The 25,371-nt window shown below is 27.5% G+C and overlaps 1 protein-coding gene across 8 annotated transcripts in view; it reads right to left on the bottom strand.

Moving 5' to 3' along the window:
- Positions 1 to 25,371, bottom strand: part of LOC107165422 (echinoderm microtubule-associated protein-like 2) — a 56,479-nt gene that overhangs the window by 10,297 nt on the left and 20,811 nt on the right. For 2 of the 8 annotated variants that reach the window (XM_089229200.1, XM_089229202.1), the window contains 5 exons: positions 22,783 to 22,827; positions 17,609 to 17,809; positions 15,521 to 15,686; positions 15,207 to 15,446; positions 13,650 to 13,733 (listed from right to left, as the gene is read on the bottom strand). In XM_089229200.1, coding sequence (XP_089085326.1) covers positions 13,650 to 13,733; positions 15,207 to 15,446; positions 15,521 to 15,686; positions 17,609 to 17,809; positions 22,783 to 22,827 — 736 coding nt within the window. Of the gene's footprint in view, positions 1 to 13,649; positions 13,734 to 15,206; positions 15,447 to 15,520; positions 15,687 to 17,608; positions 17,810 to 22,782; positions 22,828 to 23,990; positions 24,010 to 24,506; positions 24,592 to 24,820; positions 25,065 to 25,371 lie in introns of those variants that run through there. The other 6 variants (XM_089229201.1, XM_089229205.1, XM_089229199.1 and 3 more) reach the window with 6 other exon arrangements.

Raw genomic sequence — 25,371 nt, 5'->3', positions numbered from 1 at the left:
AAATAATAATTTCGAGCGAACGTTCGACGACGATGATAAAGCTGACTGTGTGAAACAACAAAACGCGTAATTTTGAATAATTATTAGCTACCTATTATGTGTTTATACGTATTATAGGGCCCTACCCAAATTATAACTCAATATACATCCAACACAAATTATTTAAGCTTACAGAAAGTATATAGGTAATTCAAATGGGTGTGTAATGTTTTATAATAGTTTGTAATTTTTTTAATAAAAAAAGCTAATACGATTGCTCGAGAAGGATTTGACGGAAACAGCAATAATAATCAGACTTAAGACTACTTTGACAACACCGTGGATGAGTGAACCGCATTAGCATTCATATATAGATGACATAACGATGAATCGATGAACGTAGCAAAAGTGAAGAGCTCGGAATTAATTTGACGAGTATTAAAATATACCTATAGGCTATAATATATTATAATTGTTGTATTAACCTTTTGGCGTCGGTACGGTGGAGTGGCATTTTAATTTCTGTAGTAGAGGTCAAGAGTGTCGATGTTAATATTCCAATATATACACACCGGACACAAAATAAATAATGTGATATTAAGATCGTATAATTTGACGCGCGCGCAGACAAATTAATTAGTCGACAAAAAAATTAGAGAGCTGACGAGCGAACGGTCGACCGTACAGCCAACGACTGAAATCGGTTTCGCCGTCCGGTCCGGTTGTGTACACAGTACCTATTACACATCTCACGTCGTCCACCAAGACGTGACGTGTGCGAGTCTCCCTCCTCAGTCATGAAAAATGTCTGCCGATCGTCAATTTAAAGGGATTTTAAATTTTAATGATTTAAAATATACTCGTATATTTCAATCGAATCGACGATCACCCAAACTCCTTTATCTCAACTGCAGTGAATAATTCGACACGACTACTGCCGATAACGACTTAAAACACTCATATGATATAGGCTAAAGGTAAAAATAATCCAATTGTTCATAATGTTTACTGCAGGTGCGATTAATACGATGGACAACTATTATTGCGATAAAAGCGATCACTTTTAAATGATTTTTAATGAATAATGTTGTGACTCGGTAATTTTGACGTTATAGCTTATGGACTACATATTATGTAATATTATAATATTTTAATGTTTTTTTTTTTTCATACGTCTATAGACTTTTATGGTCTACCTATGGTAACCACAAATCTTTACCTCATCCGGCGAATAATTTTAACCATTTATAATAACATATTATGTATGTCGTTATATGCATAATATTTTTATATATATATATACCTACTGTAACTGTGTGCACTGTGCAGTAAAACGGAACAATATATAATAAATAGAAGACAACGTACGAAATAGACTTTAGTCTCCTCCTCCCACAACACATAAACACGCTGAAATCGTGTTTAGTGTTTACGTTATGATAATGGACGTATTCACGAATATGGCACATACAATCTCAACAATATGCGTTGAATGTATATATATATATATAGGTACGGCGTTCATAGTTCAAATCGTTTTAAATAGGCCGCGCAAACGCCTCGAGGTCTGTCCGAGTAATTACTACTATAAAATAAATAAAGTCTCCGTCGTCTACCTTTAATCTTTATAACTATAACTATCTAAACACTGCAACATTGCCGTATATAACAACCGCTAATATTAGTATCTAAAATCTAAGCGAAAAGAAATCAAAATCATAAATATCTAAAGTAGGTAATTATACTGCTCAGGCTTTGAGAATAAATAATATTGAAGATCTGAATATGTACATATTTTTTCTCATAAGCTGTTTTTGACCATGCGGTAAGTCAAATACGTATATAAGGTCCTATAATACATAACACAAATAATTTTGTAATTAATTTCCCCAAAAAATTTTCCATACTTAAGGGCTAACGGAAATGGCCGATAAACATGATATTTAAAAACAACTATAATTATATCGATATTTAAGTCATTTTTTTCAATGCATATCTTTTTAAACATATTATGTGAAAATGTAAAACAAAATTATTTATTTTTATTACTTCTCGTATAATATTTTATATTGACTAAATAATAATACTAACCTATATAACCTACAAAATGTAAAACTATGTTTTCCAGTATTTTCAGAACACATTATAATTATTTTACTGATAAAAATATATGTAAAACCAAATGAGTCTACATAATATTATAATATATTTTATTATATCTTTGTAGAGTATGACACCTATATGGCTATATATATATATAGACAGGCGAAAATGCTCAGATTAGGACGGCGAGCTGGGCGTGATTTCGAGTTGTGATTTTTTTCACAGGAAAACTGCTGTGAAAAACGATCAAGTTTGTAAATTTTTCGCTCGCGGATCCGGCTTGCGGATTGCCGGAAACGTAACGGTAAGAGGAAACTTGTATACGCCCGAAACGGGGAGCGGAATCGCGCACTTCAAGTGTCACGGTCAACGGAGTTAATGATTGTTAATTGCATATGCGCGCACAATAATGAAATGTTTCGAATAAAATATATTGTATTCAGATCGCGTTAATCGCCGACCGCTGGTACAGGTAAGTATACAGTTGCGGATAGGTCGAGGGCCATCAGTAATGACCAGGACTCGGGAATTATAAAGCATTTACTTATTTTTATGGATTGATTTAAAACGTAGTGCTATAGAAGTGCATGTCACGTTATAACACGTTCAATATCATGAAATTTGAAAGTGCCTTTTTTTTGGCGATTTTCCAAAAAAAAATGGGTATTTCCAGTTTTTCTGATTATTTTTTCTTATTTGAGCAGTATTTCTACGTTTTTATAATGTTTTCAACTATTAGTAAATGTCGTTTAAATTTTATTTCTCAGAAAACCTTCGGAAAATCTATAAAACCCTTAAAGTCTCGAAAGCGAAGTTTAATTTATTTTATAACTATTATGATGGATCATCATGTTGATTTTTTTGCAATGTCCCATTAAGTATTTAGACAGAATGTATATTTAGCCTTAAATTTATAACTATTCGTTTTAATTATTATTAATATTTTATTTTTTGTTAATTAATGATTTTTTTTACTGTACTATATATAATTATTCTTCATTTAGCTGTTTACTACTACCATTTGTACTATTAATTTTTAATTTTGTTTTTGAATCCAACATTTATTATAAGATAAGCTAAACTGTACCTGTACAATTTTTCAAATTGTTAAAGGGTTTCATACCGTTTATTATACATAAATTAACAAATAAATATTATAGTACCTATGGTCTTCGTCGGAGACTTGACTTTACTCCATCATATTACCTATGACATAATGACATATATGTAATACTTTTCATGATGATATAATAATGCTCAAGGATGATATATAAAGACACAATTTCGGGACTACACGGTGCTATATCGTTTGATCGACGACCGCTCTTCCGCAAAAAAAGTTTAAGAATTCGCGATCGTATAGGACAGCATACGCTTCACCGCGTCATAATTATTCCCATGTGCGATGTGCCTACCCGTAAACTATATAGGTACAACAAACACGACGTCTGTCTTCCTACTTATATAGAGACTTAAACGTCATCATGTCATTACTACGTCACTGCTGGTCACTTCCATATGAAAAAAAACGTAGGTAGGTACCTACTTGCCTACCTATATGTGTATTATGTGTTACTAATTTACTATATACGGTTAATCGGTTGATGAAATTATAGTAACATCGAGAATTGTCAAATCCCTCGAACCGAATGACGATAACTAGGTCATCTGTACCTACTTCAATTTTAATTTTTGATTTATCGATTTTCAAGCCACATTTAGATTCTTATAATGTTTTCAAATATACTGCTGCATAATATACTGTATGTATATTATATTATGATAGCAAAGACCGCGTTTTTACGGCGTCAACCGTAAGTCGTTACAAATCCGTTAGTTAAAATCGGTACCTTACAAAAGGTTAATATATTATACTTTGGCGAAATAAAGAAAATTCCAATTGTGCCTGTGCACATTATCAACAAACTGCCATTGCAGTATAATATTATAAATTACAGTACACAAAATGTATATAGGACACTATTTTATAACCGCACAAACTATTTTGTCTAACGAATTGACTTGTTCGTTTGTTGGACAAACAGGTATTTTCGTCGAGCGAGTTCAAAACTGGACTGAATTTCGAAAGTATTAATCGCACGCGGCGTTCGGACTAAACACGAAAATTCAGCAGTATAATAGCATCGTTATTTTAACGATAGTTTTTAATATTTCGAGAACGAATAGAAATTGAAACTAACGAGTAACGAGTCTCGTCGTCGTGAGTAGGAGATGCGGGAGAAAACCAATTCTGATTTTCAAAATTTATGAATTCGGTAGGGTTGTGAAAGTATTGTAGTTACTCAAAAACGTTAATCGATACGATAGTGCTGTAAGTACTATTATTGTAATATAGCAAACGTCGATTTACTATAATACAAAATATATAGGTATACAAAATATTATATAGGTACACGAATATCAAAATAAAAATACATTTCCTGCACGATAGCCAAAAATTATGTAAACCTTCAGCGAGTTGGCGTTAAAAATGTTTTTGTTCCTTTTAGATTAATTAAGTATTATTACATAGGTATGAGGTTAAGGGTATACGTTTAGGTATGCACTAATTACTTTATAAAAACATTACTACCACGAAAAGTCAAGAGTTTTAATAATTGTATGATATCATCATTATGCCGGCCTTTATCGAAAATGAAATGTCGATGATATGACGTGACATACATACATATATACAGGACGTCTCACGATGATCTGACATAAGGAATAATTTTTATTGTATTCAATATTCAAAATTTTTTTTCGATATAATTCATAGACACTTGCGCTACATTTTTGATATTATTTTTTTATTTTTAATACTGCAGAAAATAAAAAACTTAAAAACTGACAAAAAAATGTTTTGAATAAATTTAAAATAGCCTATTAGTGAATCTGATGATTATAAGAATAATTTTTATAGTAAAAAGAATTATTTAAGTCAAGTAGTTTATTTTTTAGAATTTTTTTAAAATTCAATACTTTTTTGGTTAAATTAATTTGGAATGTAATAAACTAATAACATTTAAAAAAAAAATGATTTTTGAGAATTAGTTAATATGAGTATATTTCTTAAATTATTTATTTGTCATATATAATAGCAACGTTTTTTGTCATACGTTTAATTAACATAATTTTTTTTTGTCGGATCTTTCTGTGACACTATATATTTTATTAGCCTGTATTTTGGATTATGGTGGTGTGTAAATGTTTGTTTCGAGTAAATTACGTATTGTTTATTGATTTCACATTTAAAATGTAGATTGTCATCGTTAACCTATATTGATTGTGTTTTAAATAATTGATGAAGGACAAAGGTAAGCCGTAAAACATGATCGCCCAAATTCTGGCTGATGTATACTCATTACACTAACATATACGGGATAAGAATATTGAATTTAAAAATTATAAAAGATGAACAAATATTACACTTTTATATAATACATACATATTAAGTACAGCATTCAAACATACATAATGATACACTAAATATTATTAAATCACATCATACACACCGAACAACCCCCTACTATATATCTCCCCATGAATAGTTCACATACCTATACGTCCTATTATTATTTATAGATTCCATTGGTATTAGCCAACTGAAAAATACTCAACTCCCCGTGAAAATACCTAATTCACATACAGAAATATTATAAAATAACAGAGAAAGGAAACAATATAACGTGAAAACGTGAAAACGTATTATTATAATACATTAGAGATACCATCATCAGTGAGTCCTGTACGACGATCGATATAAATATATCGAACATCGCGATTAACTTTAATAGTTTTATTGAAGTTAAATCGACTCCCGGAGTATCTACTTATAGTATATTATAATATAGAAACAATATTGAATAGATTAAAATCTATTGCAGAATATTGTATTGTTGTTATTTTATTCACAAGGACGTGATTTTTTATTTTTAATAATTATATGCAGATACCTACTACAGAGAAAAATATATGATGAAAAAGCTATATAGAAATAAATTTGAATAAACAAAAAACTTTCTAGAACACACAAATCAAAACATTCCAATATATAAATAAATATTAGTAACTAGTAGACATTTATAAATGATTATTACGTATTAATTTAAAAAAAAATTAAAACAAGAATTTGTTTTGATGGATATTATGTATTCTTTTTAATCTTTAGAAATCATCGTGTGATTACAGCTATTAACTGATTTGAAACCTTTTAATTTATGAGGTTATTTAGAATACAAATAGTAAATAAATATAAGTATATCCTCAACTAAATATTTTATACATATTATATTTTTTATTATTAATCAACCAAAAATTAAATTATACTGATATAACTTACTAACTGAAAATCAAATATCTACAATGTATGCTTATCTCAGCTGCATAATTTGGGCTCGAGACACGTGTCGATCACTTATCGAGTGAAAGAACAGAACTTATAGGTATTATACATGGATCGTGGTTTTATGAAATTGAACAATGCACAAAACACCATAACAAGCAATTTCATATTATTCATGAGAACTAGATTTTAAATAATTCATAGATTTAAATGTGTTTGGTTAAATATATGAATAAAAAAAAAATTAATTGATCGAATAGTAATTATTTTTTCAATTAGGTACATACCATGGAGAAAATATGATGTTAATTACGAATTAAAATATAATATTATACACATTTACAGTAGTAGGTAATGAGTCAGAATAAAAAGAAATCGCTAAATTATAAATATCCGAAAAAACTGTTTAGTCAAAAATCGCAAATCGTTTCTTCATTGACTTGAAAACATGCGAAACTGCTATTATTGTTTCACGATGCACATCGAAATGTGTTTAAAACAGATAATTGTTTAACATTAATTTTTCTAAAATAATGTCAGCCATTATTTTTATTTCATAATCACCCTAATTACAGAAATTATGAATAATATATGGGCCACCGCCTATGGATAGTTTACTATTTTTAATGTGTTTGGTAAATGCAAATTACAATAAATATAATGTAAAACATTTTAATATAGTTGAAATGAACTATTTGTAATTAATTAAGAAAACAATTTTTTTTTATATATAATTGTAATTTAAAATTATACCATTGTATAAATTAATAGGTTAAATTTAATTCACGGCTTAATGTTGCTATTTGATGTGGTTGTATAGTTATTATAATTCACTTAAAATAGCGCTAAAGGCGAACAATTGAATTTCGTTAAAAATAAATATATACCTTATAGTTGGTTCCCGAATCTATATTATATATTTAGAACCTATTTTTAAAGTCAGTTATTTTATTCATAATGATAAAAAATGATTTATAAAAAATGTTTTATAAAAAATATAATTTACGCTTTAATAAAACATGTAGATAACTAACTAAATTCAAAAAATATTTCGCCACCCTAATTTTATGTGATCACCATCTTTCCATACTTTTTATTGAAATTACATCTGTCTTTTCCCATTTTCAAAACGGTTGAAGATTTATTTTAGGGTGTTTTATTGTTGTCCCCCTTAACTTGCCCTTACATAAATCTATACAAAAGGCATCCAGTAATGGATCAAATCTATGAATCTAATACAATAAATTTCTAACATACAATTCAAAGATAACCGAAAATAGTTTTAAAATTACCTATAATACACCTAATACTCCTATTTAATGCAATATGAATAAAATATTACTTCTACTGAAGTCCTGTGAGTAGAGTATCGTTCATTTTTGACAACGTATTATTTATCAATCGAACAGTAAAATAATACATTATTTTACCTAAAATATGAAATCATTATTTATTTATTTTATTATTTATATTATCAACGATTAACGATAACATATTGTATCATATAGCACATACTTATTGTCTGCAGTCGTCGTCTTACTATTAGTCTTAACTGGAGTCATCGGCTTACTACTACTCTTATTATCTGCAGTCGGCGTTTTACTCTTATTTTCTGGAGTCGTCGGTTTACCACTACCCTTGCTATCAGCAGCCATTGGCTTGCTATTATTCTTATTATCAGAAGGCATTGTTATTATGTAACTCGACTGAAATTGGTCGTCGCAGAACGAAAACCGAAGTAGGTACCTATGTAAGTGTAACACTAAGTTATATCGAACGAAAAGGATTTTTGAAAATTAAACCGCTTGCAGAATAACGTATACAATCGAAAAATATAAATACGAACGATGGACGTGTGTTACGGTTGCACGAAAACCCTACACTGCCGTCTGCCGGAACGAGACAAAATAACAATGATGTCACTGGCGTCAAACGAACGTCTATATATAATGTACGCGATATTCCACGACGACCATCCTTGTCTGTGAACTGCGGTTTTCTACAATCACAACTAGAATGCGCATCACCTCAGATAAATCTGTCATACGACTCTATCACTCGCAAACGGCCCACAATTTATTATTGAAATTAAAGCACTTTAGAGATTCCCAACGAACAAGGCCAAACCAATAGCGCTTTAATAAAACCACAAATTATATTTTCAAACTTATATAAATATTTCTCAGTGATAACACTATTATATATATAAATATTGATATACATTATATTTACACAATACCTTTATCATTATCAATTATTGTTGAAATGATTTATATATTATTTTATGTGAAGATATATTTTGTTATGTTATTTGTTTACAATGTATGTAAGTACCAACTCCCCGCCATATTATTTTAATGTACAACTCTAAATTCTAATCAACAATCAATTTTGTATTATAGTTTTAGAATGATCATCGGTTATATAAACGCCACACTTAAGCACACTACACAGTCTAATATTACGAAAATATTATGATCGAAATTTGGTAAAAGTGTGAAATCTATGATTTTCGATAATGTATGAATGAACGCATTACAATTTACAGACATGTTTAAGAAAATGCCACAACCTGCACATGAGTTGTCTCTGTCTAATAAAAACGTACCAACAATAATGGTACAGCGTAGTAAAAACTGTTTTGCACAGGAAGGAACCGAAAAGGATAGAATAGTAGACAGTAGTCACAACTAAGAAACAACTTTTTCATACTATAAAGATGAAAATATTAATTATTACTAAGCAACATCGTTTTTATTTTATGATATCGCAAATACAAAAAAAAAATTCGAAAAAATAAAAATGATATGAAAATGTGAAAATGTCGTTTCTAAGTTATGACATTAGCCTTTTTGGTTCTTTTCCATACAAAATAAATTTTCCTATGTTGGAAGTTTGTAAAAGAGAGACAAAACATGTAAGTGTGGAGTCATCTTAAGAAAATTGAAAACTATTACAATAACTGTAACTATATATTGATATGATATTACTCCTTAACTTTAAAGCCCTCAAATAAAAATGTATTGATTATTTCTGATCAAAATGTAAAAACAAACTTAGGAATACGATAAATAGCCAAACAAACATCATGTCGAGTGTTTACTGTTTGGTAGCTAGCCCCCTCACAATTTTTCATAGTCAACTGTACATTTCCGTGCATATGCTTATTGTAACGAGTATTACTACAGATTATATATATTCCAATAAATGTTTAAAAAAAAATATATATATATACGATATTTTTATCTAGTCATTTAGATGAGTGAAAATAATGTTTTAATTGTTAAAAAAGTTACCAACCATAAAGCTATTACAATAGTAATATGTAAGTAATGCTGTAACAGTTATTATGAAATAATGAATCTAAAATAAATTTAAAAAATAGTGATTTTAATTTTTAATCCTAAATGTGTAAAATAAAAATAAAAACATTTTCCAATTTTAATTTTTTTGACAAATATCTACTTCAATACGTACAAACTACATATTTATATGATATTCATACATAATATCGTGTCCGTGTATAATGTAAATGCGTTAATAGTTGAAACGATTCAGTCATAATAACAAAATAAAATTGCGTCACGTTCGTGGATGAGTGATCAACAAAATATTATGTACCTATGTTTTTACATAATAATTGTTCTAAATAAAAATAGTAATCAAATTGAAAGTAAACTAATAATAATATACTTAAAAAAAATTGTTTACGTAGAAATAAATACCTATACCTATTAAACAACTAGAGGTAGGTAAAACAATATTCTATAAATGTACATTAAATTAAGAATCATTATGTCAAGTGCTTAAAAATATTTGTCTTCCGAAGACCAAGCAGCATCAGAAGTTATAAAAACGAATTAACCTTATTAATATTAACGTTATAATTATAATTAATAATCTATTTAATTATAATTAATAATCTATTAATTGTTTTTTTTTTAATTTTTTCATTACATCAATTTTTTGCTGCATATTTAATATTTTTATTTATTTTTTTGATTACCGGTTTCCAAATGTTCAAAATAAACTTTAGAACTTGGACTTTTTCAACAATTGTTTACTAGCCACTAGGTAAGCCATACTTTTCTATTAAATTGCGTTTAGGTATAACATTATTGACATTCAATTTATATTTATGCATTTCAAAAGTATATTATATATATATTTACTACTTTAATATGAATTTAAAGTAATTAGTATGAGGTAAAAATGAAAAAATATATAACCTTTTGATGGATAAAACATTAGCATATTATGCACAAATGCACAGTATAATTTGGATTCAGATATGCACCATAGCCCACAGGTATAATATATTATGTCTATGGACTATGATGTACACCCCCATGTTTATGGTTAGTTAGTTCTTATTTTGTATTAATTAAAATGTACAGTACAAAACCAATATCAAATATGTGAATTAAATATTAAATAGGGTGTATAGATAGCTACAATAATGTAGCATATTGCGTAGATGAGTAAATAAATAATCTATGATCATAAGATCAACTGAAAAAATAGGAGCTTCAGCATATTTCATTTGGAATAGTGTCAGTGAGTGTCACTAAAAATAATAAATGTAGAATTTCAAAAAGTTTCTTAATATATGTATACTGTAGTATGTATTTAATATATTAAACTTAAAAATAAATAAATAGATCATTAATAATAATATATTATTATTAATTTATCTCAATTTATATTTTTATCTGAGTTCACACGAAATATTATTATATTATGTGGTTTTCAGTTTTCACTTAATAAAATATAGATATTTAAAATTTATCATAATATATTTGATATCCTAAATAATGCTATACCTACTATAAAACCACATTAAAACAGTATTTCATAATCAGAATTCTAATATTACATTAGATATTCTTCAATCTGTTATGGACTTCTAAAACTTATATCATTATTCTAATATTTGATATACTAAAGTATATCTTTTTACTAATATTTTTAAAATCACATAAATATATATGTATACCTAGTATAGGTATTTGAAATATTGTTGTAGAAAAGTGTTTATACTTTATGGTATAGAAATATATTAGTATGCAACTCATCTTTGGTGGCAAATTAGATTTTTTTCAGGGAGTCAAAAATGAAAAATCCTTGAAAAAATGAATTTATCTATATGCAAAACCATAATTTGATAAAATCAATCTAATTTTTATAATGATTATACATGAAAAGCCATAGGTATAAGGTACATACTTTAAAACCAAATTTTTACAGTATCAGCATTTTTTAGGAATATTTTATACAATTTTTTTAATACTTTGACTTCTTTTGTGCTATTTTGAGATATTTGAAAATATATAAATTCATGTATTTATGTATTAAAAAATTATATTTTTAAATATTTTTTATCCTTATAATTTTTTAAGTTTTTTACTTTTTTGAATTACAACATAAGTTTTAATTTCATATTCCAAAACAGAATGTTTTTCTAAGTATTTTGATATATAAAAATCGAATTTAGGACGAGTAGCTTATAAGTTATAAGTATTTAAAGTTTAGACAAGCGGAGTAGTGGACAAATATTTTGCGGGGTAACCCCGTACCACTCCACTCTGCCAATCTAAACTTTAAATACTTATAACTCATAAACTACTAGCCCCAAATTCGATTTTTATATATCAAAATACTTAGAAAAATATTCTGCTTTGGAATATGAAATTAAAACTCTATGTTGTCATTCAAAAAGTAAAAAACATAAAAAATGATAAGGATAAAAAATATAATTAAATATAATTAATAATTACTACTAATACTACTAGTCATTTAAAATGCATTGACTGATTTTTAAGATATTTACTACTGTAATGATATGCTCACACATCATGATTGTATGTTGTTTAAATACTCAATAAAATAAATAACAGTCAAGTTGTCGCACGCAGATAACAGTTAAAATCCAACAAAAAAAACACCATTGTCCACTGATGAAAGGAACGATTTTTATTATTTAATCACATGGGAACTTATACGTAGTTGTGACTATCTGGCACAACACGTGTGAGCTATTTCGTGTGCCACCAGAGCAGGGGATGGTCCAATGAGGATCTCTGTTGCCAAAGACAATGCTAAGTCTTTGGAAACGCAGAGGCCTTTGGGGGAGCCACCTACAACCCTGGCTGGCTGGACCACGTCGTCTCCTTCCATCAGTGCATGAGCACCACTCTCGAGTGCATGAGCACCACTCTCAAGTGCATGAGCACCACTCTCGAGTGCATGAGCACCACCCAAAACTAAAACAACTTCAAGAGTGCAGGAGCACCTAAAAACTTTTCAACACCAGACATTGCGAGCGACAGCTGGACCGTTTCTTTTTTTAAAATCGAAATTTAACAGTGTTGTTTTTATTCAATCTGAGTGTTTAATAAAAAACCTTTATTTATTTTATTACGTCAACTGCATATCAAAGACAGCTGCGAATAAGGTAAGGTGCATGCGCATCAATATTCATATATTTATATAATTTCATATATTATATTGTATTTATTAGATTTTTATAATTTAATAATTAATATTTTATTACTACGGTGTACTTGATCTTTCTCGAATCACGACCTCGAGAACCCTCCGACGATTAGGAGGAAGGTAATAGCGCAATTTTAATATTTATATCTAGTAATATATAACTATTGGCTGGAGCCTTAGTTATATAACAGTTATATTAACTTAATTATTTTAGTTAAATTATTACTCATTCTAGAGTTTTATTTTTATTATTATAAGTTATTTTCTTTTATTTTTGCGTTATTACACTACTATACAAATAAATAATAATGTACAATGTACCAATACATAAATAATAATATTTTACTCAAATTAAAACATCAAAGATTAAACCAAATAATAATTTATTAAAGTGGCTATCTTTTTGCAAAGGATCCATGATCCATTATACTATGTTGCATGTATAATTGTAATATTTACCTCTCTACTATACTATTATAAGATATAACATTTTGTCGAAATACAAATCTTAAAATTAACATGAACACAAATTCATTCTTTACTTTTCTACTACTATTTAAAAAAACTTGTTTAAAATATAAATATTAACTAATTTTAATATTTAAAACTATTACTATATTATTGTAAATCATAAATCAAGAAACAATAATATCTATCTTGCTTTGTTAGAACATTTTCCTTCACCACAACTTTATTTAACAAAATTTAATTTCCAATATTTGCTTACCCGTGCTTTTGATGATAATGATGGTTGTGATTTTGCTGTGGCTGAGATCGCAAATTCAAATTAAGCAATGACTTTGTGCCAAGTCTACAATGTTACAATTCACACAACATGCAAAAACATATACAGACATTAATAGTACTTAAAATATTGAAAATTGAAGTAAAACAATAATTATTTAATACTTGTTAGGTAGTGGATGTACCAATCATTCTTTTTTTACACCTTTTATAGTTATTACTGACTTATTATAAAATTTAATATTTAGATAAAATAATTAAAATTGCATTTAAAACTAATACCAATGTACAGTTAAAATACATTTTCTACTAGAGCACTAACATGTGACATATAATAAAAATTTACATTTTTAAGAAAAAAATAAAACTAATAGAAAAGCATATTATAAATAAAATTAAAACCAAAAATCCAACTAAAAAAATAAATTAATTAAAAGAATAGAGTTCAAATATTGAAGATAAATCAAAAAGTTTATATTTTTCAAACACACATTCATGTTGATCAGCACGATTAAGTTATACTTAATATAAGATAAGTCAATACTAACAATTTTAAACTATTTATTTAATCATTTTACTTAACTAATTGTAAAAAGAAGTTTGTATACAGATACAGAAGTTATAGATCTTTTGATTTCAATCATAATTAATACTATAATTTAATGTTTTAATTGATTTTTAAGGTATTTCAAAGAAATTATTATTATTTAGAAGCTATTACTTCTGAGTCTATTTTAGTTTTAAAGAGATCAATGAAATGAGGGCACTAAACTCGCATTTGTAGTCTCTAACTTTTATAATGTAATATACTAATATAACAGAGAACCTGAGCAACTAATTTTGTATTGATAGTTTTAATATTATAGTAATTTTAATTTAATACAGCAAATTGACCTTTTTCAAAATAAAAAATAAGAATATTACAGTATAAGTATAAGAATATTATAGTATCTAGGGCATCTCATTGACTTTTATTGATAAATTAATTTTAAATTGAGTTATGAACATTTTAAAATTGTATTAGTTTTCATAGTTGTAGCAGTATAACACACTTAAAATAAAAAGCTTAAATGAGCCCTAGATTATATATTCTAAGTTTGATAGTAAATCGGCTCACTTAAATATCAAAGATAACAATACAAAAATTGGTTCTTTAAACGCAGATTTACTATTTTGTGAATGTAAGACAAATACATGCGGATTCACTTAATGGTTTGTGAAAGTCTGTTGAGAATTTGAGATGCATACATGTATAACTGATATCTATCAGTATATAATTGCTAAGTTGTATACATGGTCAAAATAGAAGTAAATAAAATATGTGCTTCAATATTTAAGTCTTTTTTACTTACAGCATTTATAAAACCTAGTGGCCAGGAATTTGATGTGAAAAGATTGAAAATAAACTTCTTTAATTAAAATGAAAAATTGTAAATTGCTCCAATAATTAAATAAGTTAAAATCACAACCAAAAACTCAATCCACACACGTAAAACATATTTTCACAAATTAATGAAGAAATTTAACTCTATTGTTTCACCTGGAAGCTAAGGTGGAAGATTGGGGTGCAACACTAAAACTTTGCGCCTGATTAAAATCTCCTGTACTACTCCATCGCTTTGAATTATACAAATTTGTGCCATTTGAACGCTGAGGTTTTTGAGCCGTTCCAGGCCTTGTAGGTGAAGGGGATGGTGATGCTGGAGGTACTGGTGATACACTGCTAGAACTTGGGGAGTCAGAATGTAACGAACCAGTTGATTGGTAATGTACAGCTCTCCTAAAAATTAAAAATAATTATAATTGAAAATAAAAAAAAAGACAATTAATTTTCAAAGGTACACAATATATTACCTTTGAGGTAAAGAAGAATGAGAGTTATTATAACTGGGAACTCTTCTAACAGGATCCCTTAGTGCAGATACAGGGTGTTCATTTGCAGATCTATAACGAAGTGTTACTTCTTTTTGTGATAGGGTTGGTGAAATCAAATGATGACCATTTCCGCCATAATGGTTTCCTAATAAAAAATAAAAACATTAAAAAAAAATTAATATATTATTCAAATTAATTTCTTAATAGATTAATAGATATACGATAATGATAAATGTGCTATATTATGAATCAATATGACGTAATAGTGGATCAAGAACCTATTAATGTTTTGAATTAGAAATGCAGAATATTTAGATAGGTGTACCTATACATTATACAAGCGTTGGATAGATATTATATAAAAAAAAATTGAATCATATTAATAATATTATTACCCTAGATAATACATATTACGGTATAATATTGATACAAATGTTGTTAGGTATCAATTTTAATAAATTTATAAAAATTAATATTTGTTAGTCATAAATCACTCATGATTTTAGACTACGATATTTTTCATAAGCAAGGTGGATTTATAAATTTATAAATCCACCTTGTTCAAAAGCTTTAATTAAATCATTATGCAGGTACTTCAATTATAAACAACTAAAACTGATATGTATAATAAAGTCGTCAATATAATATTATTTTACAAATATACATTTTAATTGACTACCTAAAACCCCTTGAAATACATTTCCCGCGATAAAATATCTCACTCCTCATTATAGCTATGAATAATTATTATAAATTTATAATTTATATTTATATCTTAGTATCTAACACAGTTGTACCACAACCGTGAGATTAAACAAACTAATATAGAAATTATCTCATATTAAAAAAAAAAAACCTAACTATTTGGTTTAGCGTAAAATATAAAAATGAATTTAAAAATCAAAGTAATACAACAAAAATAAAAATAATACTAACATTTTGGAAGAACCATATAAAAACATTGTCAAGAAAAAATTGGTAATTTAAATCGATATAAAATATAACAGCATTATTCCAACATAAATAACTTAATTAATTAATTATTAAACGAAAGTAGTTCGATTAAATGTAGAATTATAAAAATGTAACACATTCTCATGATTCACGACGACATTAAAGTCACAAACAGATTTATTTTGAAACCTAGTTTACCTACAGTTTAAAATATGGTTCTTAATAAAAGCAATTAACCTTATACGAACTTATTAGTATTGGTCAATAATAATTGTATGTAATTTAAAAAATGTCTACTATATTTTAATAACTTTAAAATTAATTTTGTTGGTTTTAATTACTAATTACTTAAACACAAAGATGTCTCTGTATAATTCTTGACAAGTCATTATTATGAAATATTTGTTATACGACTTTTATATATGCCCCATAAAATTAAAAAAAAAATCTTTAAATAATATTTAATACCCACAATCATCTTAAACACAAATTGAAAAAATATATTTTAAAGAATTAATAGAAATAATGACTAGTTGTTTCAATTGAAAATAGTATGTTTAAAAAAAAAGATAAGCAGGAAAATTAGACATTGCAGAGTACATTATTTGGTGTAGATTCTAGATATTTTTTTAGTTTTAGCATATGATTAATTAATTGAACAACCTACTCATATACAATGCGTTAGGAACAAATAACAATATAGTATACGACATTATGAAAATAGATGAATAGTTAGTCCATTATTATGAAATATAAGAGTAAATAGCAATTTATATTTTAAATAAAACTTAAAACATTTCACCTCGAATATAATTATTAATTATGTAGTAAGCGTCAGTTTTTTTATTCATATTTTAAAAAGTTTAATCAAGGACAAATCCTCCGAGTGAATTTGTTCTTGATAATATTTAAATATATGGTCGTAAAATAGAATTGGTACCTACCTTTTACTAATGATAGTTTATATTGATAGCTTTCCCCTTGCTTATTTCGATCGTTTCCCCGGCATTTGTTCAATATTAATAACAATAATTTTAAGCTTTCTCTGTCAAAGCAATAGCGATTTATCATCTATCGCAATATCTTAATACAATAATTAAGTGACAAACGTACCCGCCCTAGGCGTGTTTCCATTCTTCAGAGCCGATGTGTTAAGACTCAATGTCCGACTGCCTTCCAATTGGTTCAATCGCCGAAGTACATCGGCTAATGTTGATCGAAGACATACTATTTCGTCACCTTGTTCCAAAACTTTCTTTTCTAAGTCACATACACGTTCACGCAGTGATTCATTTTCCGTTTCAATCATGTCATCTGTAAAACCAAATGTTTTGATTTAATAATAATATAGATAATATTAGGTAAAAAAGGCTATAGTTTTTAATTGTTTCACATTATTTATGACTACAACGTTCGACGTTACACCAACATACGAGTAATTAATAAAAAGTATATTTAATTTTTAAACGATAAGTTTTCTATTACCATACGTTTATTGAATGCAATACTAATATTCTTATGTTTTATTCATTTTTTATGTTTGCTATTAATTATTATAATTATAATAAGTAGGTATTGTGATTTAAAATAGTAGGTATATGTGTTCAGACAAAAAGTAAGCCTTTTTTCGAGAATCATAATTCATAATAAAATGTAATGTTAAATAATATAATAATTTAGTAACAAAGAAAAAAATATATTAATGCTATCATTGAATGCTATAATCAATCATATTTTGACTATAATTAACGTAAATAAAAATATCCAAATGTTATCTTTAAACATAAAACTTGTTATTGAATTTAACAATTTTGCCGAAGAAGGAACTAAATAAAATATTGAATATAATAGTATATTGTGAGGCAAGGTCGGTAAGTGAGCCATTTCAGTCGCGAGCGTCGTGTGCGGCATTTCGCCCAAGACTGAAATTGCCTTCCCGCGCGAGCCACACATACTATTTTTTGTCACGCCCCTGCGTTCATGGAAAAGGTTATGCAGGATCTATGCAACAATTATAGACTATTCTACAAAAACAATTTCATGGAAGACATTTTATTTTAATTCAAAATTACAATTTTCACTTTGTATATTTTATTATTGTAACTGATAAGATTATTATACTAATATACTATATTATTTTATTTTTAATTTATATTTAATGTCCAACTAGAACAATTACTTATATTGAAAATATTTCCGCTGACCCTTGTTTCTTTTTTTTTTCATCATTTATGGTTTGTGTTGATGATGGATTAGTTATAGACTCAGTTATCTGGTTAAATATATATTTTTTTTTTTGTTTATTGAATCTTCTATATAACCTTCGGCAACTTGACTGGATTTCCAACCACCATTGTGTTTGACCATTGTAATATCACCTCCAGAATCGGCAAGTAATGTTGCTGAAGTTCGGCGGAAAGAATGACCTGTATAAGCTTGGGGATCTGGTAAATTTAAATAATTTGCAATTTCTTTGGGAATATTTCCAATTTTGTTTTTTCCAATAACCTGCTTGGTGCATTTACCGTTTTTATAATTTAAAAAAAATCTATCTGACAGTACATTTGCGGGTCTTAAATCTATGTATTTCTTTAAAATATCATAAAACTCTACTTCAATAGTAAAAGACCGTGAACAATTTGTTTTTGTGTAAGGAAGTTTAGTATGTAACATTGAACCAAAATCTTGTACATCATTTATAGTAATATTACTAAGTTCTTCTCTTCTACATGCGCCAGTTATCCCAAAAATCAATACTACCTATATCATAATAAATTTACGGAATATTAATAGAAAACCTATATTAAACAATGTTATCACGCTTACTTTAGTTACTAAGTATTGAATATTAGTAGCTTCGTCTATGAATTTTTTTATATCAGTTAAAGTCAAAACTTTGGACTTCTTACTTTTAAATCCAGTCGATTTTCTCTTTAAAAAAGCTTGTAATTTTGGATAAGTACCAATGTTAATATTATGTTTCATATTTATAGTGGTTTTAAGCATTGAATAAACAGACAGACCATAAAGTTGACGGTTTAATTTCTTTAGATAAATTACTAAAATATGTAAGCAACACATTTCTGACCACGATTTGGTTTTATTTTTTTTTCCATTTTAAAATTTTTTCATAAGCCAATATATATCTTTCTTTTGATTTTTCAGGCAATAGATTTAGTGAAACGGCGTTTGCCGTTTCAACCATGTGTGGTGGAGTTAATGGTTCACTACAACTGCTATGTTGACTGTCATCATTCGTATTTATGCTCATTATTTAACTTGAATTATTATACAAATTGCGTGAAATAAACTTACTAACGCATCGTTCAACGCACTTATCTAGGAACAGTGCAAATTAAATATGTTTAAATGTTTATGCGTCATGCAAGGAGGTTATACTTTACATTTAAGATGTAACCAAAAGTTTATGTTATGTAAGAACCGTGGTAGGTATACGTTTTAGTTTCTGGTTGTGCAGGGGATACGCGCCCGGCGGCCGGCACTTTTGGGGATTTCTTCTTTTCCGCCCGGCACTTTTGGGGATTTCCTCTATTCCGCCCGGCACTTTTGGGGATTTCCTCTTTTCCACTCGGCACTTTTGGGGATTTCCTCTTTTCCGCCCGGCACTTTGGGGATTTTCACTTTACCGCCCGCTGGACGGAAAAAGGACGCTTTCGAACGCTTCAACCGTGGTCGAAAACCAAACTTTCGGTGCAGGCGTGACAAAAAATGTTATTATGATTTCATGATGAGCTGACGATTTATTTTTCAAAAATATTTTTACTTATTTGAATACAGTATATAAATTGGTTATAACAGCATCGCCTGGTCGTCTGAAATCTGTGGTCTTGGCAGAAATCCATATAGTATAGGTTATTTCCAGACATTATCCAGACGTGTATACCTATTATATTATATATTAAAATATTTACAGGTTAAATTCCAAGAAATATTTTGGATTGTGGTAAACCATCTATCATTCTACATATATCCATACTTTACATTTTACAAATAAGAAATTATCGGTTCAATACAGGCAAATATTTATGATGCATCTAACAAATTGTATTCTTTATTTCCTAATTAAATTATCAATTGCATTTATATGTTAAATCAGTAGGTTTTCAACCAGAAAAGTTTTAAAATAGTAGGTTAAAAACCGTTTGCTTGAACAATTAAAAATGTAATTTGATTTTTAATAAATTATAAGTACCTTTAGTACTTACACCTATAATTCGTAAATATATCTCTAAAAAAATGAAAAATAGCTATTGATCTTTATTAACACGATAAAATTTTTTTTTTTAAATTACCGCACTAACAATAAACACTAAACTATCACATTCTACCACTAAAATAATTTTCTCGCCATGCATTGCATTAAAAATAATATTTATTTTGTTAAAACTTCTATCAATAGGCATTTTATAAAATAAATGTAAAGTGATACAATACGAGGCACAAGAATAAATATTTGGATTTATATCTTCCATAGGTATAACTAAGTCCGTAAATTAAAGGCTAAAAATGAAGTAATTATTTCCTATTGTCATATAATAAAGCTACTAAAAATGTAATCCCCGTAAGAGCGTAAGTTACTCGAGTGTTAACTAAACAACAATAATTTAAAATATGATCAACAAATTATACATTATGCTTTATAAAATAATAATTTTAAGATGAATTGAAAAATAACATTAATATTAAAATAATACATCACATTGTTAAAAATATAAATTCCTCAAACATTTAATATTGTTTTAAATTTTAGGTTTTACATGAATAAAATAATATAAAATATATACATATAGTTACATAAGCATTTTTATAATTATTCGATTTTAATTGGAATTTTTCCTTCCTTTGTAATGGGCAAGGTAAAAGATAAATTGTATAAGATTAACTATGGTCAATTCTACCTCAATGTTTGAATACCTAAGAAACATCTATACGTTATAAGACAATTAAAATGTGAGATCCTTTTAGTATATACCTAAAGACTAAATTTTTTGAAATTACAATGCCAAACTTCTATGACATATTCTGGTAGAGCTGTGTCGTAATCAATTTTTAATTTTTAACTTTAGAAATGTATAATATGAACCAAAAAGTTATTTATTCATAGTTTTTAATTTTTTTTTCTTAATGCCTCGAAGATTTGATTTTCTTATCAGTCGACCAAGTGCATAACATGGTTGGATGTATTTATGAGTATATTAAATACTTCTACAGGTACGACAAAATTCTAAATTTTGAAACCACATATACGTTTTGAAAACGAATATAATAATTATTATTGTGGAGACGCAGTGGAAACTTTACCTATCAAATAGTTGACGTTGCAGTATAAGACAATTTTGTTCTTTTTACACATGCATACACTGAAAGGGCAGCAGATTTTAAATTATCTACCATACATCATGTAACTTGATACCACATCGCATAACAAGAACCTGATAATCATGAAAGCTATCTCGCAAATCATTTCGTAACACATAATTAAATTTGAATAAACTGTATGAATATAACTGATAGTTTTTTAATAATTCGAAAAGTGCAGAATATTTTCCAAAAAAATCTAGTTCATTGAGTGTATTATCATGACAAAATGTTAGGAGCTCAACAGGAAAACCTGTTAGTATAATACGATATAAATTATATTTTACGTTTGGTTACCATTACATCACATTCGAGTCTATACTTGAATTGTCTTAGAACTAGACTAACACATTTGACTAAACACTACAAGTACCTAAGCTACAAATTATTTTTCAAAATAATAATAATAATAATAACGTGGGTTATCCCATTGTTCTATGTTCTATCATTTACATGAAATGAGGTCATCTACCTCATTTAAAAATTTAATATTTTATGTCAAATTTAGATACTAATTTGCTATGAAACACAGATTTCACGTAAATAAATAAAATTAATTAATTAATAAAAATAAGTTAAAATTATATATTTACGTCAATATCTAATAGTCAAAATATGAGATCGTCTCAACTATATAAAATGTACTATATACATTCACACATAAAAATAATTCTACGTACAACACAATATTATACTAATTAATTCAAGTAAATACAAGATCATCTACATTATATATTATAGAAAAAAAACATAAGCTTATATTTTTTACAAGCCTGATACACACCCGACATTTATCATGCCATTAGCGAATTACGCCTATCATTTAAATAAAAAACGATAATGCATATATACTTTTTTATATTATTCTACGTGTTAATATAGACTTTAAAAATTGATTATACACTCACTCCAAGCCAATTGCACCTTAGCCGTTACAGTCTGCATGTCGGTAACTGAAATTATTTTTGAAATTATATTTTCAGCTACATTCAGCCGTTTCCATTCAATCATATTAATATATTTTATACAAATTATTATTATTTTCTTTTTAATTACGGTTTAAAGTTTTTTGTTCTTGGGTAAAAAAAGTAGTCAAACTATTGGGGGATGAATGATGATGAATATGTCAAACATGAATAATGCGCATAGAGCACGCAATAAGGATAATCGCGTGTTCTAATAAGGTGAGCGAATAGTTGAGTAATTAATATAACTTAGAGTAACTTCGAACTATTATAGTGTATGAAACTCGCGGAAACCACTTAAATTGTGGTGTACCTCAACTTAATTGTATGTATGTCAATTCAATTCAATTTAAAAAAAAAATCAATAATACAGCGTCAATAAATAAAAAATGTATTTTCTTTTAATCTAAGTTCGCAATATGCTATCTGCTATCACTATACCTATACCAGCATATTAAATAAAAAGTTAATATAATTCTAGTCGTTCATAAATAGGACTCATAATAATATTTTTAATACATACAAAAATGTCAATCAATTGAAAATATGTAGAGAAAAATTAGAAAATATTATTATACATAATACACAATTTATTAATATACCTAAATAAATATATAAATAATAATATTAACTATAAATTGAAAATTGAAAATTTAAGAATAAACAAATTTATATTTAAAATATTAAGCTCAAAGTATGCATGCGACGGAAAAAATATAATTATTGCTATTATAATACATAAAATAGCATGTACAATTGTAGACCAATTAAAATAATTATTTCATGTCCGTAGTCAAAACTGGAAGTATATACAGGTAGGTACACATAACATTAACATTATACCAACTAGGAATTAATATTTAGTTGCCTACCTAAATTATAAAATGTAATATGTTTAAAATACAAAAAATATTATGTATACTCTATTAGGTATTATAATATACTTAATACATGGGCACGTTTATGTATAATCAAATTTATTCAAGTATACATTTCCTCCTGAAATGATTAAAATTTGTGCGTCCGTCATTGGTTAATAAGAAAGTAACTGAAATACTGATTAATAATTTAGCATGTGAATGAATTTAAAGACATTTTAAAATATTTTACTCGAAGAAAAATAATAATTAATATGATCAAAAAACAATTACCCATTGATTTTCTTTAGATTTTAATTTCCATTACGAATATTATAATTTACTTTTACTGAATAGTGGGAAATGGTCGGATATTAATGCATTATAAATTGTAGAAAAGTAATAATTAATACCTATACCATATTTTTCCTAATTTAACTATATACACAAACAGAACAAAAATGTATTATTTTAATTATAATTATTAGTACCGATACTCAAAACTTTTGATGTATATAATGACATCGATATTTAATTTCAGGTTGATGAATAAAACTAACCGGAAATACTTGATATTTATAAAGTTTAGAACATCAAAAATCAAAGTCAATCGTGTCAAAGAAAACAGAAAACTACGTAAAAAAATATAATGAACCAGAGTTGAACGATTAAAAGTTTAAACGTTATCACAACATCAATAAATAACTATCGATGGAGTAAGGTTTGTGAAATAAAATGCATAAAAGAGTGTATTTTTCGAACCGATGTACAATGTGGCTAGGTAAGCGAATGTGTAAAACAAATAGCTACCGAGTACGCAGTGGCAAATGCTAAATTTGGAAAACACATCCAGCAAGGTTGACGACCGAAGGTAGTACATATAAATAGGATCTCCAGGATTCGTTTCGTCTGGAAGTCGTACGTTAAGCCTACGTAAATAATTGTAGGTGTCCAACTTGTAATATTCTGTAATACTAAAGTGAAAGACTACTACTACGAGTGGAGAATGTTCCACAACACAAACGTAAAAAAAGATTAAAAAAATTCTGTATAGAATATTTTACAGATCCAAAACTTATCTCGACTTAGTACACCGCCAAAAGAAATCTCAAGAACAGACTTACTTATGGAAATAACTCTGTCGCACGTAAAACCATATTATCAAAAATCATCTATCCGATAATAACTACACGCATTGGCTCGATTTGCCTACACTGTATATTAATTTACGATATGTAATGAAACGATGGTAATTTGTACAAAAATACGAAGTATACATGTCAACGAGAATGGAAAAAATTAAATAATTTATGTACTTATAACTACCACGCAGCGACTAGATACACACGACATACTTGGCCGACGTTTGATTTCAAACACAACGGCAACCACGTCGTTGCAGTCGTTGCAGCTGTGTGAACACACTCCTCTTGGAACGCAGCTCTCGAGGGGTGACCACGAGGGTCAATCGATATATGTTTACGGGCAGTGTTACCACATACCGGGGGTCCTTATTCGAAATCGGGTACACACAAGTCTGAATCATCTGTCTAGATAATTAAACAATATTATAATTTTTAAGATTTGTTTGGTTTAAAAATTACATTATTTAAAAATCCACCAATACATTTTTGTAAGAAATTATTGAAAATGCCCAATTCAACAAGACATAAAA

The sequence above is a fragment of the Diuraphis noxia genome, unplaced genomic scaffold (genome assembly GCF_037042655.1).
Source record: "Diuraphis noxia isolate RWA-SAM2 unplaced genomic scaffold, SU_Dnox_SAM2 contig0005, whole genome shotgun sequence".
Classification (NCBI taxonomy): Eukaryota; Metazoa; Arthropoda; class Insecta; order Hemiptera; family Aphididae; genus Diuraphis; species Diuraphis noxia.
Note: the sequence above shows the minus strand (reverse complement) of the source record. Positions and strands in the feature narration are given on the sequence as shown.